The 26614-nt window shown below is 43.2% G+C and overlaps 1 protein-coding gene across 19 annotated transcripts in view; it reads left to right on the top strand.

The window, feature by feature from the left end:
• LOC131258036 (uncharacterized) overlaps nucleotides 1-26614 on the top strand; it is a 78917-nt gene that overhangs the window by 25589 nt on the left and 26714 nt on the right. For 2 of the 19 annotated variants that reach the window (XR_009177787.1, XR_009177784.1), the window contains exons 1-4: nucleotides 18354-18972; nucleotides 19053-19637; nucleotides 19735-19815; nucleotides 23006-23073. Coding sequence is in view for 3 of the 19 variants with exons in the window: in XM_058259066.1 (XP_058115049.1) it covers nucleotides 18949-18972; nucleotides 19053-19637; nucleotides 19735-19785 (660 nt within the window). In the remaining 16 variants the exon portion in view is untranslated. The other 17 variants (XR_009177794.1, XR_009177792.1, XR_009177781.1 and 14 more) reach the window with 15 other exon arrangements.

The raw sequence follows: 26614 nt of genomic DNA, 5'->3' as shown, positions 1-26614 counted from the left end.
TGAGAGGCCTGCTTGAATTTTTAACTCTCCTACTTTTTGGTCAAATGTAATAAAATGATATCGCAATAAGGATAGACGTAGTGGATTTCTCACAAACATGGTGGTGGGTCACACCCACCATCCTTGCCCAGGAACTTCGTGCCAAAGGTTTTCGATGGATATCCGCGTCCACGGCTCGGTGATAGACCGGTAGGATTAGATCCTAACTGGTTTTGTAGGCTCTACTATGATGCATGTGTTGTATCAACACGGTCCATACATTCGGAGAGATCATTTTAGAGCATGAACTAAAAACGAAGTAGATCCATATCTCAAGTGAACCCCACCCTAGAAAACACTAGAGATAGTGACGCCCACCGTTGCTTCATTCCTAGGCGCACTATGATATTTATTTGATCTTAAACCTGTTTCTGAGTTTAGGGTTTAGGGTTTAGGTAATGTACGAAGGAAAAACACAAATATCAGCTTGATTGAAAACTTTTGCGGCCCCAATAAGTTTTTAATGTTAGGCGTTCCTTACTGTTTTCTGTTGTGGGTCCACTTGATATTTGGATCTGCCTGATCTTTGGTTCATGCTCTAAAATGGTCCCTCGAAATGGATGGACGGTGTGGATATAACACATACATTATGATGGGACCTAAATAACCCGGTGACGTACTTCATCAGCGAGATTGCTACTCAACCAGTCAGTAGCTAATCCGCGTCCGCTAGATCGAGTCTGTCGGGAAAGGATTGGCTACTCCCCCTGACACCAGCCCCGTGGCTTGTGGTTGGTGCTCTGTGGGGCCCACCATGATGTACGTATTTCATCTATTCTATTCATCCATTTTTACAGATCATTTTAGGGATTGATACAAAAAATAATAGGGATATAAATCTTAGGTGTGCCACAGCACAGGACAAAAATAATGAATGGATATTCACAATTAAAATTCTCCTAAGGCCCACTGTACTTTTGTTTTGACATCCAATCTGTTTATTTGGTCATAAAGACTCAGATGAAGGGAAAAAATAAATATCAGCTTGATCCAAAACTTTTATAGCCCCCAAAACGTTTTTAATGGTCAAAATTCATTCAACACTATTTCATGTAATGTGGTCTACTTGAGATTGATATATACTTCATTTTTTGTACCACATCATAAAATGAAATATAAAAATATATGGACGGAATGGATGACACACATACATCATGGTGGGGCCCTCAGAGCACCGACCACCAGCAATGGCTGGTGTCAGGGGGAGTAGCCAATCCGTTCCCGAGTCTGTCTCAACAACGCAACGGATAGAGTGCCACGTGGCGTGTGTAAAAAAAATAAGAGCTCTGTGTACGCACTGATCAACTATCAGATACGACATTACAATAAATGCTTTCAGATACGACCTTACGAACTATCAGATACGAGGTGTAGTGACTAGATACGTGTCGCCGCTCCTCGAACTGAGCGGGATAAACTATTCAAATGAGATAAAAGTTACGTGGCACTGCGACGATGTATTTATTATATCCACTCCATTCATCCTTTTTTTGAAATCATTTCAGAGAATTAGACAAAAAATAAATCATATCCCAAGCTCAAATGTACCAAACCAAAAATAGTAGGGAGTAAAATGATTTTCACCGGTAAAAAATGAATAAGGCCCACCATAACATTTATTTTCCATCTAATTTTTTAATAAGATAACAAATACACGGATGAAGAGTAAGAACAAATTTAACATCCATCCAAAACTTTTAGAGTTCCAACGGTAGACATTCAATACCCAATTGCTATTTTCAATGTGGTTTACTTGATATTGAAATCTGTATTATTTTTTCATCTCAATCCTTAAGACGAGCTCCCAAATGGATAGGCGGTTTAGAGATAATACATACATAACTTGCTGACGCCAATAAAGCAGCTATATTGCTGTGTGGTACACTAGCCAATCTACTTCCGCATTAGGCTTTCTGCAAGTGCGTATAGCCCCACGGTCCAGTTTATTACACACTCGGGTACTTATCACGACGCCTTGATAAAAAAATTAGCGGATTTCCGAATCTGCGACCGGAAGCAAGGTGGGGACTCCTATAACGCTTTTGAAAATTCCATCCTCATCCATAGCTTTTTAAGGATATTGGTAGTTAATTATTTATTGGGCCGCCATGATCTCGAAAATAAAACAGATTAAAATATCAGGTGGACCATAATATAAAGTTACGGTGGCGAATAGTAATTGACATGTAAAACCTTCTCGTGGACCACAATTTTTTAATCGAATTGATATTTGTTTGATTTCTTCGCTTAATGTCTTTGTGAATTTATCAATACGTTGGATGGCAAGTAAATATTTAAGTAATTATTCCAATGCCCCTATGGAGTTTTCAATGATGCAGATTGAATCACTATTATTTTATGTGGTAGAGTCCATCAAAGATTTGGATCCGCTTCATTTTTAAAATCATCCCTAAAATGAGCTTTAAAAATGAATGGAGGGTGTGGATTTAAGGTACATATATCACAGTGGCCCCACTGGATCCGGTTATCCACCCAAATCCCTCCCCTGTTCATTTTTATAATATTTAGATAGACGGCAGCTGTCCCGCAATGCGGCGGACGCACTCGCTCTATGACTATGTCCATGTGCGGATGCCACGACCCAACAGCTCCTCTGTTGGTAGCTGGGGACAGGCTGAGGCCCCACGGCCAGTGGCGTCCAACATGATATATGAATTTTATTCACACCGTCCATCCATTTTTAAATACTATTTTATATTATCACTACAAAAATAGTAAAGATCTAAGTCTCAAATGGACCACAAACTGGGGATTAAATTACTACCGTTGAAAATTTCTTGGAAATTACATAAGTTTTGAATCAAGATGATATTTGTTTTTTAACTTTAACAAGGTTTATATGACCATATCAACAGGTTGGATGGCAAAAAAACAATACGGTGGACCCTGAAATGGTTTCAATGTTGGGCATCCTTAACACCGTTACTTCCAGTAGTGTGGTTCACTTGAGACTTGGATCTATGGTATTTTTGGTCTCAACTGATTAGGGAAAATGGATGAATGGTGTGGATAAGTGGCCTTGAGCCTTTGCCTATACGGAGCTCCGGAGGTAGTAGGGGCCGAATTAGGTACTACCCGGCCGAGGCTCCTAGGGGCGCTGGGGGGCCAACCTTATGTATGAATTTTAATTACACCGTCCATCAAAGGGCCACAGAGGAGCCAACGTGATGTGTGAATTTTATCCACACTGTCCATCCATTTTTAATATTATTTTAAATTATTATGACAAAAAAAAAAAAACCAAAGATCAAAGGCTCAAATGGACCACAAGGAGGGGATTAAATTGCTACCATTGAAAAATTCTTTGGAACACAAAAGTCTTGAATCAAGTTGATAATTGTTTTTTCCCTTTCATGCAGGTGTATATGACCATGTCAACAGCTCTGATGGCAAATAAACAACACGGTGGATCCTGAAAAGGTTTCAAAGGTGGGCATCGGTAGCATGTTTGCTTCCGGTGGTGTGGTTGATTACGAAAAATGGATGGACGGTGGGGATAAAATTCATGCATCAAGTTGACCCTAGTAGCTCTCGTAGCCGAGCTCCGAACAGGCGGGGTAGTACAATGTACATCATCCACGCCCCCGGGCAAGGTAAGAAACCGGGCAGCCAGCCCCCGTGGGAGAGGCGTTGATTCGGTGGATTCGGATAAACACCAACCATCGCAGTTCGTAACGTGGCAGCATTTGATTAGGTATGTAGACAGGCTCGCTGATGTGTGAACTAGCAAAGATTTTCAGGCTAAACATCTACAGCGAGGCCCACCTAACGAACGGTCCACTGTTGTACAGACATTCCAATTCAGCACGTGCGAGGAGATTGTGTTTGCTCTCTACTAAAAACATTCATCTGTGAAAAGCCGGAGTCATGTCTCATAAGCGAGGGACACGGAAATGGAAGCGGATTTGGTGGTGTACCACGTGACATCATCATGTTCTGTAAGCCCAACCATGATGTATGTATTATATCCACGCCATCTATCTATTCTGAGATATCATTTTAGGCATGACACAAAAAATTAGTCAGATCAATGGCTCAAGTGGACCACACCATAGAAATGAGTGGGGACAAGGATTCCCACCGTTGAAACCTTCCTAAGGCCCACCGTGATGTTTATTTTTCGTCCAAACCATTCATAAGGTTATAAAGACCTGGATGAAGGGAAAAACAAATATTATATTGATCCAAAACTTCTATGACCCTTGAAAGCTTTCAATGGTATACATTCAATCCCCCACTGATTTATTTGGTGTGGTTCCCTTAAGCCTTTTATCTATATCATTTTTAAGCTCAAGCCCTAATACGATCTTGAAAACTGAAAGGTTGGTTTGGATGGAATACATGCATCTTGGTAGGGCCGAAGAACTTGGTGACTTAAACTCATCACCTTCATGATTAATGGCCGGTATCTTGGAGTGCATATGACACAGTCGCATGAGATATTAATACATGTGGTAAATATCAATTCTGAATAGGGTGCGTTAAGTGCTAACCTGCAAGGTGGACAGCATGAAACAGTGGTGATTGAGTGCCTCACCATTAAAAATTCCCAAGGGCCCATGTAAGGTTTTTGTAATTTTATTTGCAGTACTCCAACGGGTTGATGGTGTCAAGAGCTGGAAATACAAATATCATCTTGATCTAAAATTTCAGTGCCCCACAAAAAGTTTTTAATGGTCATTAATCACTGTTTGTAGTGGTATGGTCCACATGAGATTTGAACCTTCATAACGTTTGAGATCGCGTGCTAAAATGAGATATAAGAAAAAATAAATGAACGGCTTAAATATACAACAAATACATCAAAGTGTTCTGTTACGGGGAAAATGGGGTAACTCATGAAAAGAGGTCGAACCAACAATCAACACTAACCAAATGGGTCAAGGTACTCGAAAGATAACTACTGTTAGAGAAGGGCCGACCATAAGATAGGTCAGCACGACCATAGGTCGGTACGACCTCTGACAAACTTCCCAGAAGAGCGACCTAAGGGGGTGTTTGGTGCATGGTACCAAATGTGATTCCATCTAATCTAATTCCAAGCTTTTCTATTCTTCCCAAACATTGAGTGGAATTGCCACGGGACCAAATTTAATTCCATCCCACCTAATCTCATCTAATACCATGCGCCAAACGCCCCCCTAATGGGGTTGTCAGGTCCAACAAAGGAAGCTAAAGACTACTGGAGTCAAGGACATCCCAAACTTGTTTGGTCAGTATTATCATCGGAATGATACCGACATACTGATAGCTCGGTATTGTCTGTCTCTAAGGTGTTGTCTGCCTCTATTGTCCGACATTATCTATGGGTCGGATGGATCTATCGGCTTTCGACTGACGTTCAATCCTATCCAAATAAAACTACCCGAGGATCTCTCCTGGAATCTTGGGGGATAGGGTCGGAATTCCAGAGATCTCGGCCGTCAAGGATCTCGGGAAAATCTCCGAGATATGAGGAGTCCTGAGGTGATCTCCAACAATGCGATCTTCCCTCTAACAAACAAAATCTCCTACAGTGTGATCTTTCCTCTAACAGAAAAGATCTTCCGACAGTGTGATCTTCCCTCTAATAGAAAAGATCTTCCGACTATATGATCTTCCCTCTATTATAAATAGAGAAGCCCCTAAACGGTGAAAGGTACACACTAAAAAATACAACCCAAAAGCTTTTATAGATTGGTGACTCTTTTCCCTTAAGATCGTTTCTACAAAGACCCATATATCTGGCTTTGTCATCGGAAGGTCCCTGCATTAGCCAGGGTCTTCCTTGTTTGTTTTATGTGCAAGTACTCAAGGGTCTATCGGAAAACTGCATCGACATGGCCCCCACATGGTTAAGATAATTAACACACCTAATCCACTACTTACAAAATAAACTGACAAAATTTTGTGAACAGATGCTATCAGATTGGTTTTTTTTTTAATGAAAACTGTCATGGAGTCTGTTGATGTAAAAATCTCGTTCACCCTTCGCCCTGCTCCGAACACTTGAACCTCGCCCTATGTGTTGCACAAGAGGACAAAGGAGACCCTGGCTAAAGCAGGGGACCCTCCGATGCCAAAGTCAGGCTAGGAATCTAGGTCTAAGTAATGTTGTTGGGGTTCAGGGTATGAATTATTGTGTACCTGTAGCAATGGGGTATTGATGTATTTATACCTGACCATTGGATGGTCTGTGTTCGTTAATCTCGGCACGATTCCCTCAATCAATAGGATTGTCGGATCGTGGGGATATCATATGCAATTCAAGGATCGTGTAAGATCTTATGCGCACCATGCATATCTGCGAGAGGAATAATCGGCCACGTCCACTTACGGTAGTTTCTAAGCTTGGCTCATGGGACGTCTAATTCGGAATAAAGCCTCGGTTCGGACCTTCTGGCAGATAAGGTTTCAACCAGTAATAAGCCTTCGTCGAAGTGTCCGTCCGCACTTACAGTCCGAGCCGATCTGGTAGTCGTCCGTCCGATCGGATGACGTTAGCCCTCGGGATTATAAGGGGCTCGGATCTTCCCATAACAGAAGTTATCTACTCATCGAGGTCGGTTACAGACTCGGAAAGTAAACATGTGGAAGATCGACCCCCTCAGCCGTCGAACCGTTCATATGTGCCGATATTATCTTGTCTTCGAAATTTTAAAGCGACGCACCCTCAGGGTTTCTCATCCACAGACCAAATTCAGCTGCCGCGTGGTGACGGTTAAGATTTCAAATCGTCGTCCACCTATGGTTTATTGCCACGTACACCCTGATCAGTGTTTCGAAAGGAGCTTTCATTGCTCGGGCGTCGTTTCGTTTATCCGGGTGTCAGGGACATACTGTTCGACAGAGCCTGAGCCAATAGTGTGCGGCCACGTACGCTCCGAAATTGGCTCGCGACGATTCAGCTGCTACCATCATTGCTTGTCATTAATGCAGAGATCTGGCAAGGTCTATATAAGCCTCCTTTAGAGATCTCTGCTCTTCTTCTACACTGTGTTTTGAGTTATTACCGGAGGAGGCGATTTTCGACGAGGGTGATTTCGGCCGTTCAAGGTTTTCCGACAGGCGATTCCGACCGATCAGGCATTTTGGCAAAAGCAATTCTCGGTGATCGTCCAGTGAGTCTCCTTGTGCTTCTTTGCATACTTTCCTTTTAAGATGTCGTCCGACCTGGATACCGTTCGAGATTATGACTACGATTCCGAGTCGGGGAGTTCTGACGACACGAGAGGGGTTTCTAAAGGTCCCTATGAAGCCGTACCCTCCGCCCCAAAGACAGAAAGAAGCAGGGGCTCGGACTCGAAGGGTTGTTAAGAAGACTGCTCGAGCCCCCAGGGTTACAACTACCAAGGCTGCAAAGATGCCAACAAGTGGACGAGCCTCGGAGGTAGTCTCAGGAGGTTCCGTTCTCTCTGAGTCTCAGATGGAATGGATCCGCTCGGAGTTTCAGATCCCCGACTCCGTCAAGATAAGAGCCCCGGAGCCCTTAGACACCGCTGGTGTGCCTGCTGAGGGAGAGGTCGCCATTTTTCTCTGTGCGCTGCAATGCGAGCTCCGACTTCCTCTGCATCCATTCATCTGAGTCGTGACAGCCTACCTCGGCCTAGCTCCCGGGCAATTCACCCCCAATGCTTGGAGGGTGATGATTTCTTCTTACATTATCTGGCGTCAAGTCGGGAACCCGGAGCTGACCCATGAGGAGTTGATAAGTTTGTAGCTGGTCAAGCACGACAGTCAGGAACCATGGTACTACTTCGCGACCCGAGAGAGCAAGGGGTCGGGGCTCGTAATGAATCTTCCGTCCTCCAATAAGGACTGGAAGAATAAATGGTTATGGGCTGCTGGCGAATGGGAGGCGCCGGTGACTGAGCTCAGAACCTTGACAACTCGAGTTCACACCCGATTTTCTAAACTAGGTCGGACCAGTTATTCCCTCCTCTACATTCTTCCTTTTTACGCCGGTCAGACTAAAGTTAAATTTATCTTTGCAGATTTTTCAAGGGGCACACCTCTCCTTGATTCGGCCTAGAAGAATCGCATAGCTAAGGCCAGGGTGCGATCGGGAGAGCTCCGTTCCTAGTCAGACCTGATCACCGCAACCAACCTTCATTGGTGCGGGCTGTGCAAGTCCCAACCTCTTCCGATGTCTTTCAGTAAGTTTTTTTTTTGCCAGGATTGAAATCTCAGACCTGATTATCTGACCTGTTACTTTTGGCAGGTATGGTCGAGGCATCTGGTTCTCGGAGGAGGAAAGCCGCTCCAACAGCTGAAGAAATGTTACGGGCCGAGCCTCGGGCGAAGACTACTGCTCGAAAGAAGCAGGCCATTCCTCCCTCTGGCCCTGCTCCCGTTTTTGCAGCTCTAGTTGCTGCTCTAATTCCTGCTGCGGCGCCAGCCACAACATCTGCTGGGCCCCAAGTTCCAACAATCATTGCGCCGGCTCCAGCAACTATAACTCTTTCCCTTCCCCCTCCACCTACCGCTGCCTCCCCTGCCGCAGAGGCTCCTCTTCCAGCCCCCGAGGCTTACATTGATGTCCCTTCTTCCTCTGAGCGGGAGGAGGCCATCTGGATAGCTGATGACATGCTTTCTCCTCCCGATGACGGGAATGATCTCAGGGCAGAGGTCCAAGTCTCAGGGGGCAATCGGACCGGAGCCGAGGAAGCTAGGGGCTCGGCCCAAGTAGGGACAAGTGGCGGGAGGTTTGAACCAGGCTACCATCTGTCTTGCCTGACGCCTTGGGCTGCCAAACATACCCCAGAAGAGGATATAACCCGCCTTCTCAACAAATCGGATAGCTCTTTCTTGAATGACATGGCTTCCATTTTTTACAAGGTATTTTTTGTCACCTTTCTACTTCTTAGTTTCCATTTCTTTTATACCCGTATGTTTAATCTCTATTTTCGTTCAGTCTATCCCGAAGCTCCTTTCGGCTCGGGAGAGGATGCAGGAGTTGGATAAGAGGGAGGCTGAGGTGGAGACCCTCAAGATCGAGGTGGGGATCTTGCGGGATGAAGCTGACTTCCTCCGACTTGAGCAGGGTGAGCTGCATCGGCAGTTTGAGGACGGGAAGGCTAGAGAGCGGGATGGGCAAGACAGGGAGCTCCATCTGCAAGGGGTCGTGAGTGATCTTGAGGCCTGTTGCTGTGCGACAGAGGTTGAGCTGCCCCAAGCTAGGGCTCATGTGGATTCCTTCGCTAAGGAGATTACTCGTTTAGGCGAAGTTCTAGATCGGACCAGAGCCGAAGCAACGAAAGAACGGAGCTGAGTTGTCTCCCAAGTAATGGAGGCTCAACGGGCCAAGGATGAGGCCTCCCTGGCTGAGGCAGTGGCCGCGGCGATAGACGCCTTCAAGACTTCGAAGGAAAGGGACGTCGAAGCCACTAAGTTTTACAACTGTGGTTTCGATGCTTGTATTGAAGCGATCCAAGACCTGTACCCGGACCTCAACCTTGAACCTTGGTTGTCCGAAGATACCGGTGAGGTACCTGCTGAAGATGTCCACCTGAACCAAGCTCCCGACTCCCAAGCACCTCCGACAGCGTGATCGTTAGCATTTTTCTTTTTTTGTAAACTTGAAACTTTTTCGTGTATGGATTTTTTATTGGATGATGATGATTTTTGACCCTTTGGAAAGGGCGTTCAAATGATGACAGTTGTGGTTAATTTTTTGGGTGTCGACTGTTGTTTGTTGCTTGCTGAACTGATTCGCTGATAGTTCGGTTTATCCCCAGGCATGGCCGACCCTTTGACGGGTCTGCTCCCTCCAGTCCCATCTGGTAGAAATTTTTTTGAGCCTTTATGGCATGATCATTGGAGTACGAATGCCTAGGGAGTCGGGTCGTTTTTTAGCTCTCCCTTGACTTGGGGGATGCCTTGTCGAATTTGCGTTCTAACCCCTTCTCTAAGGGATCAGCTCGCAGAACCTGCCTCTGGACGCGAGAAGCAAAAAAAATTTTTCCCTAATCTGAGTAGAGAGGAAGTAGTGAATTTCATTAAGGGCCTTAAAGACTTGTTACTCGGAGGCGTACACTTGTCGAGAGCCTTAGAGGCTTGTCGCTTAGAAGCACACATTTATTGAGGGCCTTAAAGGCTATCTTGGATGCTTGGCATTCTAGGGGCGAGGGAGCGGACGACCCTCAAGATCTTCCAAGTGGTAAGAGCCTAGTTTGGTCAATCGGACAACACGGTAAGGCCCTTCCCAGTTAGGCCCGAGTACTCCATCCCCCGGCTCAGCGGTGTTCTGGAACACCCGGCGTAGGACCAAGTCCCCCGGACGGAATCGCCTGGTCTTGACTTTTGAATTGTAGAATCACACAACTTGTTGATGACGAGCGGCGACTCGGAGCTTTGAGATATCTCTGACTTCTTCGAGCAAATCCAGGTTGGCCGCGATCTGCTCGGAGTTCCTATTTTCATGATAATTCTTAACCCGAGCCGTGGGGAGACCGATTTGTACTAGCATCATTGCCTCTGAGCCATAAGAGAGCGAAAACGGAGTTTTTCCTGTTGAGGACTGAGCCGTGGTCCTGTAGGCCCAGAGAACAAACGGAAGTTCCTCGGCCTAGTTGCCTTTCGCTTTCTCCAACTTCGTCTTGAGATGGTGTTTGATAACTTTATTGACTGCTTCCACCTGTCCGTTTGACTGGGGATGTTAAGGAGAAGAATATGCATTTGTGATGCCGAGTCCTTGGCACATGCTTCTGAATTTGTCCTTATTAAACTGCCAGTCATTATCTGATACGATGATGCACGGGATTCCAAACCGGCAGATAATATTTTTCCAGACAAAGTTAATCACCTTCTGTTTGGTGATCTTGGCGACAGGCTTGACCTCGGCCCACTTGGTGAAGTAGTCGACCGCAACGATGACGAACTTGACTTATCCTTTCCCTGTGGGCAAAGAGCCGATGATGTCGATTCCCCACTGGGCGAATGGCTAGGGACCGCTCATAGGAGTCATTTCTTCTGCAGGTTGCCTAGGCACGGCTGCAAAACGCTGGCATTTGTCACATTTCTGAACATAGTCCTTCGTATATTCTTTGATGGTTGGCCAAAAATATCCTTGTTGGAGTATTTTTAGAGCTAAGGATCGGCTGCCAGAATAGTTCCCGCAAATTCCTTCATGAACTTATCGAATGACATATTCAGCCTCATCAGGCCGGAGACACCTGAGGTAAGGCCGAGAATACCCTTTTTTGTATAGGACACCCTCCAAGATGGTATATCGAGCTGTGCGAACTCTCAGTCACCTGGCTTCTAACTTATCTGAGGGGGGTGCACCAGTCGTGAGGTAGTTAAAGATCGGGTCCATCCAGCTCGAATTGGCATGACTCAGATTGACCTCCTTTTTCTCAACCTTACCGATGCTTGGGTGCTCTATGAATTCGACGGGGATGACTCGTGGGATCTTCCCTTCCGCGGCTGAGGCGAGCCGTGCTAGGGCATCTGCCCATGAATTCTCCACTCTCGGAATCTGATGGACGGTGCAACTCCAAAATTTTTCGATCAATTTCTTTGCCTCGCCGAGATAAGCGATCATCCTTGTTTCCTTAGCTTCATACTAGGCGGAAATGTGGTTTACCACCAACTAAGAGTCGCATCGGACCTGAAGGAATTGAACACCCAGACTCGCTGCTAGCCTGAGTCCGGCTAGTAAAGCCTCATATTCTGCCTCATTGTTTGGGACCTTGAATCCGAGTCTGATCGCATATTGGATAGTTGTGAAATCAGGCATGATCAGGACGATCTCGGCACCGGCCCCTTTGATATTGGATGGCCCGTCCACATAGAGGACCCATCCCGGGTCCGATACCTCCTTTTGGTCTCCTGGGGGGACATGTGGACTTATTTCGACCTCAGCATTGATCTCTTTCGTGCTCGGAGTGGTGAACTCTGCAATGAAGTCGGTCACCGCTTGGCCCTTGATTGCCGTCTTCGGACGAAACTGGATGTCGAACTCTCCCAGTTTAATGACCCACTTGGTCATCCGACCTAACCCCTCGGGCCTCTGGAGAACTTGTCTGAGAGGGGAGTCTGTCAACACAACTACGGAGTGAGCTTGGAAATATGGACGTAACCTCCGAGCTGAAACAATGAGGCCGAGCGTCAGCTTTTCCAAGAGTGAATATCTCGTCTCAGCAGGTACCGTAGCTTTGCTCACGTAGTATACGGGGTGTTGCTTGCCCCCGACCTCCCTAATCAGGGCCGAACTAACAGCCGAGGCCGAGACTGCGAGGTAAAGAAACAATAGTTCGCCTTCTTCAGGTTTGGATAGCAAGGGGGGTGAGCCCAGATACTACTTCAGCTGTTGGAAGGCTTGTTCGCACTCCGTCGTCCACTCTGCCTTCTTATTACCCCTCAACTGTTAGAAGAAGGGGAGACATTTATTTGTAGCTCGAGATATGAAGCATCCGAGCGTCGCGACTCGCCCTGTGAGGCATTGTAATTCCTTTATAGTCCGAGGTGAGCTCATGTTGAGGAGAGCCTTGATTTTATCGAGATTTGCCTCAATGCCTCTCTGACTGACTTGAAACCCAAGAAATTTTCTTAAGCCGACTCCAAAAGCGCACTTTGTGGGATTCAGCTTCACCTGGTATTCTCGGAGGACGGCGAACGTTTCTCCGAGGTCCATCAGGTGATCGGCTGCCTTAACGCTTTTTACCAACATATCATCAATGTATACTTCCATTGTGCGCTCGATCTGTTTAGAGAACATTTGATTTACCAGTCTTTGATATGTGGCCCCAGCATTTTTCAGGCCAAATGGCATGACCCGATAGTAGTAAAGTCCCTTATCTGTGGCAAAGGTAGTTTTCTGCCTATCTGGGGGGTGCATTGCAATCTAGTTATACCCGGAATATGCATCTAAAAAAGAGAGTAATTCGTGACCGGCCGTGCTGTCCACTAGCTGATCGATCCGCGACAACGGAAAACTGTCATTCGGACAAGCTTTGTTCAAATCTAAGTAGTTTACGCAGACCCGCCACTTCTTGTTGGCTTTCTTCACAAGGACCACATTCGCGATTCAGTCGGGATAATGCACTTCTTTTATGAATCCGGCGTCGAGTAGAACGGAGACCTCGTCAACTATTGCTTCATATCGTTCAGCGTCAAACGACCTTCTCTTCTGCTTGACAGGTCTGTGATCCGGATCCATGTTCAGCCTGTGCACTATGACATCTGGAGAAATCCCGGACATATCTTGGTGGGACCATGCAAAGACAGCCCTATGTTGTCGTAGGAAGGTTAATATTCCGAGTCACTATTCAGGGTTCAACGCTGTCCCGAGTTGAACAGTTCTACTCAGATCCGCTTCATCAAGTGGTACCTTCTCTAAGTCTTCCATGGACGAGCTTTCCGCAGGCCCTCTGGGGTCCAATATATTGATGGCGAGTGCTTGCTTAATCGAACATTTCTTTACTGCCATTGCACAACATCTCCGAGCTTCTCACTGATCGCCTCGGAGGTAGCCTATTCCGCCCTCACCGGAGAACTTCATCATCAGATGATACGTGGAGACCACTGCTCTCATCGTGTTGAGAGAAGGTCTGCCTAGAATGACGTTGCGTACTGATGGTATATTGACGACTAAGAAGTCTACCATGAGCGTGACTTGATGTCGTCCTTCTCCCACAGTCACCGGGAGGGAGATGGCTCCTTCGGAGATCACTCTTTCCCCGGCAAAGCCGTGCAGCGGAGTCTTCACGGGCCTAAGATGAGACCTCAGAATCTCCATTATTTCAAAGGCTTCGGAATAAATCACATCGGCTGAGCTCCCGGTGTCAACCAAGATGTGATATACTTTATGGTTCACTATGGTCATAGTAACCACTAGGGCATCGTCGCGCGGATGCTGGATTCTGCATGCATCTTCTTCCGTGAAGGTCAGAGTGCATGGGCTGACGCGGAGTTCCTTACTGGGTCGCTCGGTCAAATGGACGTAATGTTCCGGGTCCGGCTTCTGTGAATGGGCTTTCCGTGCCTTGTGTGAATCTCCTCCCCCAGAGGAGCCCCCGAAGATGGTACGGATTTCGATGGGCTCTTCTGTGGCGTTATTTGGCTGTTCTCTCTCTCCTTCTCCTTTCCGAGCAGCTTTTCCTTCCTTGGTGTATTGGCGCAGGTGTCCCTTCCAAATAAGGGCCTCGATCTCATCTTTGAGATCTACACAGTCAGCTGTATTGTGGCCATGATCTTAGTGAAAGCGACAGTACTTGCGCTTGTCTTGGTGATCCGGGTCAGCCCTCATGCAAACAAGCCAATTTAGCAGCTTCTCTCCTCGGATATCCAACAGAATCTGCTCGACAGACGTGTTAAGAGGGGTGTAGGAATGAAATTTTCTTCTGGCCTTCTATTTGGACGACGATCGCGAGGGGCACGGTCGTCGGTCCCCTTGCTGGACGGCTGGGCTTCCCCATTCCTCGGCCTCTTCCCTTTATTATTCATCTCTTGCACTTGGACATTTTTACAAGTATTGGAGAATTCTTCCGCGTTGGTATATTTTTAGCTCGGGCGACTAGCTTGGCCAGCGTCTTCGGCAGGTTCTTTCCAATGGAGAAAGTGAATTTTCCTTCTCTTAGCCTGCTGAACACAGCAGCGAGCGCCATTTTATCGTCGTAATCTTCTATCAACAGTGCTTCCTCGTTAAAACGGGCGATGTAGTCTTTCAATGAATCCTTCGGCTCTTGTTTGATAGCGAACAGATGAGTGTTGGGCTTCCGACTTCTCTTACCATTTATGAATTGGGTAAGGAACTGTCGGCTCAACTCCGCGAAGGAACTGATGGAATTTGGTTTGAGCTGCCAGTACTAACTCCGAGCAGAACCTGTGAGTGTGATCGAGAACCCTCGGCACATCATGGTGTTCGTCGCCGTCTGGATCTGCATCCATGAGCGATAGGCTTCCACATGCTCGGATGGGTCTCCAGACCCAAAATATTGGACGACGAGAGACATACGGAACCTCTGGGGTATCACATCACTCATGATTTTCGAGGTGAAGGGAGGCTCGGTCTCTTCCGTCATTGCCTGAACGGCGACAGGGACTGATGTCGGCTGCTGTTTCTTTTCTAGAGCTAAGAATCTGTCGTTAAGCTCCGCGAACCGTTTCTCCTATAGATCCTTGTTTTCTGCTATGATTTCTCGGGTGTTTTATCTCCGGAGTTCTCCTTCCCCTCCTCCGTTCTAGCTGGTGGCGGAGATCCGTCAGCGCCAGGGCTGAAGTGACTGAAGCATTAGTTGGAGCTCGAGTGGCATCGTTTCGAGCCGAGTCTCGGATTTGGGTCGGAATAGGATTCTGCCTAGAAACTGGCATCTGAGGGTGTTGAGGCGCTTCGAGTCTCATGCTTCCCGGCACGGGGTGAGTGTCCACGACCAAATCAACTGCTTCAGGAACAGGATTCTCCTGAGCTGGACGCGGCTGTGGCTCCTGTTGTTGCTTCATCCTATTCACTTCATCACGTAGGGCTTGTAGCTCGCCCTGCATGGCGCGATATTTACTTGCCCGGTTACGAGAACGCTGGGATGGCCCCGGGGCTGATTCTGCATGAAATAGCGAGGAGGAACGAATTTGCTCATTCGGCTCCGGGAACCTGACCTTTTGTATTAGATTCCCACAGACGGCGCCAAAAAATGTTGATGTAAAATCTTGTTCACCCTTCGCCCTGCTTCGAACACTTGAACCTCGCCCTATGTGCCTGCACAAAAGGAAAAAGGAGACCCTGGCTAAAGCATGGGACCCTCCGATGCCAAAGTCAGGCTAGGGTTGCTAGGGTTCAGGGTATGAATTATTACGTACCTGTAGTAATGGGGTGTTGATGTATTTATACCTGACCGTCGGATGGTCTGTGTCCGTTAATCTCGGCACAATTCCCTCAATCAATAGGATTTTCGGATCGTGGGGATATCGTACGCAATTCAAGGATCGTGTAAGATCTTATGTGCACCATGCGTATCTGCGAGAGGAATAATCGGCCACGTCCACTTACGCTAGTTTCTAAGCTTGGCTCATGGGATGACCAGTTCGGAATAAAGCCTCGGCTCGGACCTTCTGGCAGATAAGGTTTCAACCAGTAATAAGCCTTCATCGAAGTGTCCATCCGAACTTACAGTCTGCGCCGATCTGGTAGTCGTCCGTCCGATCGGATGACGTTAGCCCTCGAGATTATAAGGGGCTCGGATCTTCCCATAACAGAGTCCATTGGTAAAATGGCTACATTGTTTCACATGCAGTAATAATAGATGAGACAGAAGGGAAGCGACAAGAGAAAAGTTTAGAAAAGGGTTTGAATGGAATCCAAGATGAGGAGTTGGGTTGAAGATTTTAGGCCACGTATTCTTTTTTATAATACAATTAATATGTAGAAATCATATGGGCTTATAATGGATTTTATTACTTAGGCTTAATGGCCTAATTCTTTATGACATTCACCAATCTAATACCAATGTGTATGAGGAAAAACACAAAGATCGGCTCGATGCAACCCTTGAGAATTTTTCAACAATACACATTCAATTCACACCGTTTCCTATAGTGTGGCCTACTTGAATTTTAGATATGCTTCATTTTTTAATTCAAGTCTAAAATTATCTAGTAAAATGAATGGACTAGGTGGATAAAATACATAAATCATATTAAATTCTATAGAGTTTACTAAGTATGCTTAGGGGTTGTTTGGCACCATAAAGTAGCTAGGGGTGTCAAATACATGGGGCTTGAAATCCCTCAAAGAGGGGTTTAAAATCCACGGTTAAAGCTTGAATTACATATGAAACTCTCCTAAGAGTTGCATGTGTAACATGTAGAGGTATACACGAGTCGAACCAAGTCGAGCTTGGCACAACTTGACTCGGCTCAGCCACTAGCTGACCCAGCTCGAACTCGGCTTAGTCCTCGAGCTTAACTGGCCAGCTTGGCTCAGTTCGGTCAACAACTTAGGACAATTCGAGCTGAGTTCGAGCCAAGATAAATCCTGTGTGACATTTTCACAAACACATGGAGTGCACTTTCAATTTCTTATTGTGTGTAAAACAACAGTAGTTGTTTATAGGTATTTCATTGAACACCTTGTAGGCACTATCAAAATCAAGAAAAAAGGGTATTTATTTCATATACATGCCTTCCTTGCCACCAGTTGACACTTGGTTGAGTCATTTCATCGAACACTTGGTGAGCAACATCAATATCAAAGTATCGAGTCACCGAACTGGTTCGATCCGAGTTCAATTTGAGTTAGGGTTTGATCCGAGTCAAGTCGAGCTTGGGCAAGCTCGAACTCCGTTCAAATTTTTTTTGAGTTAAAAAAATCAGCTCGACTTGGCTCAAACTCAGTTTCGAACCTGGTCGAGTCGAGCTTTTTCAAGTCGAGTCGAGCAAGCTAACCGAGCTAACTCGGTTCATGTACAACCCTAGTAACATGTGTGTTACTAGACCATTAATTTATTGGGCACATGGCCTACTGATGATATCCCAAAACAATTAAATTATCAATTGCATCACTATAATTACTTTTATACGATGATCTGCACCATCCAAATATCATCCATGTAAATCAATGGTTAAAAATCATTCCTTAGTCACTCATATGTGATCTTGTCCTTGTGGCCTATACAAGACTTAAAATTTTATCATTTAAAGACAAAAGTATATATTTCATCTTACTTGTTACAACCATTGTGTCAAACATTACATACATACACGAATTAGAGATATTAAAGTTGATTTAATAATTTAACTCAAATCTCTGTATTAATATATTATCCATATCTATTTTTGGATTAGGAGCGTGGATTTGGAACCCCTTGGATTTGGAATCGTTGGGATTAGAAACCCCTTGGATTTGCAATCCTCCCAGTGTGTTTGGCACCCTGGAGTGTGAATCAACTTTAATCCAAAAGTACCTATCCATGGTATATTTATAGGGGTTTGAATTTAATTACTAAATCAACTTTAATATCTCTAATTCGTGAAATAAGTAATTTTTGACACAATGGTTGTGATAAGCCCACTGAAATATATGCTTTTGCCCGAAAATGATGAAATTCCAATTCTCTAATGGGCCACAAGCACAAGATCATGTCTGAGTGACTAACCAACGATTTTTAATCGCTAATTTACATGGATAATATTTGGACGGTGCTGGACAATATTTGGACAGTGCTGATTTACATGGACAATGTTTGGATAGTGCTGATCATCATTAGTAGGTCACTATGATTATAATACGATGATTTGCACCATCCAAACATTATCTTGTGCACGTGGCCCATAGGAGACTTAGAATTTTATCATTTTGAGACACAGTGTATATTTCAATGGGCTTATTACAGCCATTGTGTCAAACATTACATACATACACTAATACACTAATTAGAGATATTAAAGTTGATTTAATAATTAAATTCAAATCCCTGTAAATGTAATATGCATAGCTATTTTGGGCTTTGAGGGGATTCTAAATTCCCGTGCCAAACACAATCGGAGGATTCCAACTCTAGGGGAATTCAAATCCAGGGGTTCAGAATCCATGCTCCCAAACAAGACTTAGGCTACTGAGTTACTCAGCAGGCCAACGGGTTCCGCAGCAGTTGAGCAGAGCAAAGTGCAAAAGAAAAGCGAGGGAAGAAAAAGATTCGGATTGCCAACATTCATCTAAAAATGGCCCCACACGCACGCTTCCAAATACCCAACCATTTTCAATGCCGAAAATAAAATTGACTTTTTGAGCACCTGAATTCTTCTGGTTGTGGAAGCTTCGTGCAAGAAATTCCACGAGAAAATGAAGAAACTTGGAAAGCCTGAAAAAAGCTCACCGCCCATGTCCAACGCGACAGTCTATTCTATAAATCAAACCTTTTATCGTTCGTTCCTCATTCTTCATCCAATCTGTCTCCTCTTAGAAGCTGATTGATGACCCAATTTTCCCCTCGTGAGGTAAAATCTAATCCAATCAATTTTTGTACTGTTCTTCATATTTCATCGCAAATCAATAATTAGGGTTTTGATTTTTGCAGAAAGGGGGCTCTCATCAAGATATCGAAAATGGCGGTGTCGATGTTCCAGGGCCGTCAGAGAGTCTCAACATTGCACCACCGTCGTTGGAATTGATGATTACGATCATCAGTATAGTATGGATAATCGTGGCGTTCCTCTTGAATCTCAACTATCCAATCAGTGATGGCAACAAAGTCCTGAACGCTTTATACCTTCAGCATAAGATGTCGTTCTACTCTATTGTCATGATCAGCATGGCAGCCTTCTACTCCACGTCCGTGTGGATGATGATGATAGTTGGAAGATGCCGGCCCCCCATAGCCAGAAATCTCATCCTCGTTATCTTGGTGCTTGGAGTACTAGCCTCGACAGTGTTACTGTATGCCCTGCTACCAGAGAAGTCCAGTTGGATCGTATGGTTCTTCTTTGCACTGACCATCTGGGTCATGTTGGATATGCAAGAGTGTGAGTGGGCCACCCAATTGAAGGGCAAGATTTGCAAGCCGGTTGAGGAAGGGTGTAAGTTGGCCACCCGATGGACCATAGACAAGATTCACACTCTTTATGGTTATTGTTTCTGTTGTCTACCTATTCGCAGTCCCAGTGTGAGTGGATGCAATTCCTATCTGTTGAATTCATGGAACTTGTTTCCCAGACTTTAATTGTGTCTAGATTGCTGACTTATGATGGTTGCTTTTGTAGTGTAGAGTGAGCCAGACAGTGGTAGTCATCCTCGTCATCATATTCATATGAGATTTCTATGCCGACAGATTGTTTATACAGGTATGATCTAACCCATGCAATTTTATATTTGTTGAGAAATCTAATATGATCATGGATGGGAGGTATTGGATAGACAGGTTTTGTTTCTAAAATGCAGAGAAATGTTTTGCTCAATTGCAATCTCCCCCTGCAAAAAAAAACCCCAAAGGAGTAGGTGACCTTGTTGATCATAAGAGCAAGAGTAAGAGAAAAGGTAAAGGGAATTTGAAGAGGCTTTATGGGAATTCAGGGCACTTTAAGCATTAGTGAGAAGCAAAAGCATAGCATAAAGTAGAGATAGTGGAGGGATGGATTAAGGTTGATATCATTCCCCAAAATCTGGCACCTGGGTTGGCCAGACCCCGATCTCGCATCTCAAGGACATGACTCGAATATAATATAAACATAAATCGCAATTCATTATACAATATCATTCCACACAACATACACTTCCTTAATACAAATATTAAAATATCTAATCACAACCATCTAAAAATTCAATCGCTCTTCCCACTATAACTCTTCTTATAATGAATTTGAACTTGAAAAGGGAAACTAGAATAGACAGACAAAAATAAAAGGCTAGAACTTTGCTCCACTGACTTGATCTTGATCTTGAAATTGAATTCCCAAAAGGGTGAGCTTATACGCGCTTAGTGATTTTTTTTTTTTTTTTTTTACAAGTTAAAAAAAAATATTATCTTTCAAATCTAGTATGAGTTCAAAAAATAACATGTTCTAAATATGCTAGGTTTTCAAATATAGTAAGGTTCCAAATATGTTAGGCTCACAAATATAGATTTTTTTTTTTTTTTTTTTAATAGAAACTAGCACTTAAACAAAAACGAATAATACAATATGGTTAGAATCATGAATGATCACAAGAAAGAGCTAGAATTCGATGCTAATAGAAATCATGATATCAAATCAAATGGTGCATGAATGTAGTATACAAGAATTGCGCCATCATTAACAAGTACAGATCATCAATACACAAGGGCCTTTTTATCATCAGTAGATCAAAACTCTCTTAACCCTGACCTTTTGCAGTTTCTATCATGCTCATTCATGTGAACTCACAGTGAGGGACACAATCAGCTCGTTTAGGCAAAATCTACCCGCGTTCTTGTGTAAGTGACATATGCTCACTATACCTGGGCCAAGGTAGGCCAATAAGATCCAATTAGGGTTTAAGGATGTTTCAACCATAGGATCACAGAGCCCTCTTATTGTGCTTTATGGGATTTTCAACATAAGAGAGTATTTTTCTCCCTACTATTTGCTAGTGTTCCAAAAATCCATGATCAATCTTCAGTATAAGAACTTTTTAAAAATAAGACTTCCCTAAAGTGGATTTTTCATAAATAAACTTACCAAAAATAGAATTTCCATGATCAAAAGTTTCTAAATCTAAACCTTCCATGAATGTGCTTTCTAAAGATAGAACTTTCAAAATATTTATTTTGTTAACTTATTTTTTCCAAAGCAAACCTTTCAAATTCACATACCATTCCATGATTATTTTCAAATCATGAAAATTAACTTCCATCAACATACATGCTTAACCAAGCAAGAATCTAAACCCTTTCAACACATAAACGAAACATGTATGGATTTCTAAAAATTACAGCAACAAAAGACTTAATAAAATCATTGTTGGACTTTAGTGAATTTGAAATAAAAATCTTTACAATTAGTTTATTTCACATCATAGTTATAAGATCACAACTATTGAACAATACATCATAGTTTTCAAGTCTGATCACTTGAAAAGTGTGCATCACTATCCCTAATGTAATTGGGATTCAAAGAAATTTATTAATTAACCCTAGAATTCTAGAGAATTGGGGGAAAGAACCCTAGACTTCTTAGGTTTACGGGAAATTGTGCATAATCTCCACATACAGGTGAATTTGGGGTTTATTGTCGAACGAATCTAGCACTTAGGGGTTTTATAAAAAATTCTCTATTCCAACATGGATTCCAACATGATCGGGTAGGTTTAGTTCATGCTCAATGGTTAAAATTGAACTAGTTTATGAATGAACATGTGGCTTTATATGCATGAGTGGTGAGAATGAACATGTACACACACCTACCTATATTTATACACATAATTATATAATTACTAACTTTAAATTAATCTAAGTCATAAGTGGGTCCGTCTGGTATATAGATCAATGGTTAACAATAGACAGGTCTAACATACATATCAACGGTCACACCTAGCATATATTGATGGATGCATAGCCGATCATGTATGTGCTTAGATGAATGGATAGATCTATGCATGTGTGCTTGGATGAATGCAAGTGCACGTTTATTCGTGTACGTGAATGCATACAAAAATCCTAGGTTATTGCATTCTACCTGCTTTAAAAGATTTTTGTCCTCAAAATTCAAGCGTGCTTACCATGTGAATGAGAGAGGATGCTTCTCTCTAATCAATGGTGTGTCTAAGTGTCTGCTATATTTTGTGTGATGTAAGTTTGTGTGTGCACAAACGTGTATGATTACCTATGAGAATATGAGTTATTATAGTTGATGACCTAGTTTGATACTTTGGTTTATGGACCTAGTTACTGTTGTCCATTTGTTTGAGAAATGGAAGTTTTAATTGTTTATATGGTTGGCCAGGATTTCTCCTGATATCACTACTACTCTATACTTACTAAGCCTTATATGTGTGATTCATTATGTGGATATGTTATAATTGGTTTTCTCCACTTCTCCAAGGGAATTTTGAATTAGGGATGTACTAAATACTATCCATAGACCTTGGAGAGATGCTGCGCACATGTGGCTCAATTCCATTGATGACATCTAAAATATAACTCCATTGATGCCTCTGATGATGTCTAATGAGTGGAAAGCATGAGTCTGCACAATATGCTAACCTTAAACTAATCACATATCCATATCTTCTTAGAGGATGGGTGTCACTGCCTATGATCTAGATAGTGCTGATGAGAGCAATGACTCTGATTGTATCACTCGATGATACATGTTGAATTACAAGTGTGCTGAAATCCCATAATTGCAAGCATATATGGATGAGCGATATGTTGATCTTACCCTGATCCATGAGCACTAGGTAGCGATGTTGATCACTTAATGGGATAACGGTACCGTTCTTTCCTCTCACTTTAGTTTCCATGTATAAATGTTCATTGACATGGACTAACAAACTGTTAAACTGTTATTTGGGCAGAAGATATGAAGGAAGGAGGAGGAAAGTGAAGCCAAGGTCGAGTGCATATCGGTCAGGAGTGAGGAGGGGTACAGGCTACGAGTATATTAAAGAGTAGTATTAATGGAGGATTGGTTTAGGGTCATTGACCAATATAGTGTTTTAATTTTTGAACCTTATCCATTCTCCTGAGAAACAACAGTTTGGTCATTATTATGACTGGTTTTTATTATTATTGCTCCTGGTAACTGTTACTACAATGCACTTTGCTTATATTATGTACATGTGTATGTGTGTGATTCATGTAGTGGATATAAGGTGATTGATTTTTCTCCCCTCTTTAAGAGGTTCTCGCGTTATGGATTATATACCAGATTCCATCCATAAAGCTTGAAGAGATACTGCAAGTCCATTCAATTTCATTGATGCCTTTACTTGTATCATTTGATGATATATGTTGAATCACAAGTGTGTTGACATCCCACAACTGTGTGTATATGTGAATGAATGACATGTTGATCTTATACTGATTGTAAGCACTGGGGAGACATGTTGATGGGTTGATGTGATAAGGGTTCATTACTAGTGTGGTTGTTTTTCCTACCATGATTGGTTGGATCTAAGGCTTTACTAAAATGAAACCAATTGAAAAGTGTTACTTGGGAACAAATGTTGAAAGGCAAGTCTTGCCTGCTGACAGAGGTTCCCAAAATATACTGATGTACGCATGGAAATACAGATAACGGTATGTCTTAGTCAGTGGGAGGAAAAACCACACACTGCAATAACCCCAATCTATGATGGAGGTTGTTCATGTTAAACAACCTTATGCTTCCACATGAGTGGATGAAGTGCTTCTCGTGATGATATGATGTGACTGTAGCATACCTATGTCTCTTGTAGGGTTATAATGGTCGATCAAGCATGTGACATGCTGGGTAGTTCCATGACAATCCAAGTGTACTTATATGGCACAAGATCACTCCCTTGTGGATCATGAGGTTCTTGGTTGGACATGAGTTGTCGGGTGATCAAATCCTGATCATAAAGGATAAATAGGCAAGCATGTAAGACAATGATTGAACTAGGTATACGTAGCTGCGTTTCTTTGACAGTGAAAGTTACCTTTTGATAGATTGCGTGAACTTTAATAGGATTAGTATGATTCTGTAATCTTCTTGGCTAAGGAGTTTTGGTTCGACAAGAATGCTTAATGGATTTGAGCACAGATTGGTTTTAGGGCAAGTGAGAGATTGTTGGAGTATATACCCTAAGAAACTTTGTGAGCCCTAATCTACTAGCCATGTGGATGGGACATGCTATTATACCTTAGTCTGTAGTGTCACCTTGAACTTTCGTACATATATGGGTTAGTTGATGAGTGAGTCCTTTGGTAGTCATTGAGAGCTAGAGATTGGACACTACTGTCATTGGCTTAGAAGAGTTGTGATCTATAGATTTTAGTATCTGATATAGACCATGGTCGTCACAGATACATAGGACACGCCTGTGGACATTCATTTATGAGATGTACTGGTAATCTTATGTGAGGGAATTGACTTGGGTCAAGATGGACAATCTACACCATCAGGTTGTCTGCTTAGTGTCGTTGTGCCTTCGCCCTTAACCCACATAAGAGTGTGTGTACTATGGATGTAAGATCTAGGTCAAGACCTTTAGACCCTACATTGGCTGAATTGAGTTCAAGTCACTGGTCTGGGGGCCGAGATACTTCTCTCAATTAGCTGAGATAAACCCTACTTAGGGCTTCTTTGGCTAGAATAAATATAGCCCTAACTTGAGGAGTACTTCGTGGAGACCTATGGATGGCTTGAAGAAGCCGAAAATCTTATAATTGACCAAGGGGCCAAGAGCTTCAAGAAAATCTTGTAAATGCAATTGTAGAGGCTTATTGGCTGAAAGTCCGACAATTTATATATATATATATATATATATATATATATATATATATATATATATATATATATATATATATATATATATATATATATATATATATATAACTTCGTGATCTTAGGAATTATGTAGACGAAAGAGCTACCAAAGGCTCGCGGATTCTCTCTCCCCCTTCCATGAACTTGTATACTAAATTAAGAATATCTTCCCCCGCAATTTCCTTAAAGAACGTGAAAAAACTGCTCAAGTAGCCATCTAGTCTCGACAGACTATCTTGGTGAGTAAAAAATGTTGCCGCCTTCGCTTATTCCATATACAGAGCGTGTAAAAGGTCTTCATTATATTGGTCTGGAACTAAGCTTAGGATGTTGCTAAGGATGTCATTTGCTGGACCAACACTTTTTGATGTATAAAGGGAGCTGTAGAACCTGGCTACTTTTGTCTCTATCTCTGACTGAGATTCCAAAATAACTCCCAATTTTGTGTTTATCCTGTTTACAAACAATCAACGTTGCTTCTCCATGACGGAGTCGTGAAAGAATCTTCTCCATGACAGAGTCATGAAAGAATCTATTGCTGCATTTTCTTTCCGGCAGCCACTGGTTTCTTGACTTTTGCTTTCAAAAGATTTCTTCCTGAAGGATAGCTGTAACCAGCTTGGATTTTGCATCCTCAAGGGCTGTACTACGTTCCTTTGATCTGGACAACGTGAGATCATGTTCAGCCTTCAAAGCTGCATCATTTGCGACTTCGACACTTCGCAAAATGTCCCCAAATTCCTTGTTTCATTTCCTCAACTTAGATTCCAACTTCTTCATTTTCAGAAAGACTTTGACAATCAGTGATGCAAACAACTCTGTCTCCCATATTTGCTTCACCACCTCTTTAAATCTGATTTGGTTTGTCCACATTATCTGAAATCTAAATGGCTTCGAGCAGCTGTCCACTAGTTCCTTCAGAGGAAACAGAATAGGAGAGTGATTGGATAAGAGATGAGAGAGGTGAGAGACTTTGAAGGTAGAGATTCCCTTACCCACTCCAAATTAACGAGTACCCTATCAAGTCTTATTCATGCTCTCCTATGACCTTGTCTGTTTTTAGTTTTTACACCAAGTAAACCTTGAACCTTCAAAACCCGCATCTATTATATGCCAACCTCATCTATAACTTGTTTGAATTCCTCCATAGCTCTAACTTCTGGAGTGTTGCCCCACGCCTCTCTTCGGCATCCAATTGACATTAAAATCACTACAAACTAGCCATGAACCCGCGATCAAGCCTCCCGACTTTGCATTTCTACCCTTGCACCTTGATCGTGGAACTTTGCTCAGTGGCTTCTATCAAATCCCAATTCCCATGCTACTTAAGGTAACTTAGAAATGTTAACCATAGGCTCTTGAAGCATAAGAATACAACCCTTATGGTTTCTCACCAAACGTCATATCACCAGCCTACACTTGCATTGTCCGGTTCCCAATTTTTGTCCAATTCCCAATTTTTTCTTCATCACTAGCCTTTTATCATTATTTCTAGTGCTCGCTGTCAGCTCTAACTTGCCCTCTTTTTTCATAGTAGAATTGAAGAGGATATGCTCCAAGGAATCCCCATCATTTGGAAAGCCTAGAAATTACCGTACTGCAACTTGAATTTGAATGTTACTACACTCATGCAAGCAGGAAACTCAAATAATATGCCCTTGTACACATCCACCAA

The sequence above is a fragment of the Magnolia sinica genome, chromosome 10 (genome assembly GCF_029962835.1).
Source record: "Magnolia sinica isolate HGM2019 chromosome 10, MsV1, whole genome shotgun sequence".
In the NCBI taxonomy this organism is placed as follows: domain Eukaryota; kingdom Viridiplantae; phylum Streptophyta; class Magnoliopsida; order Magnoliales; family Magnoliaceae; genus Magnolia; species Magnolia sinica.
The sequence above is the reverse complement of the archived record's forward strand: the minus strand, read 5'-3'. Positions and strand labels throughout refer to the sequence as shown.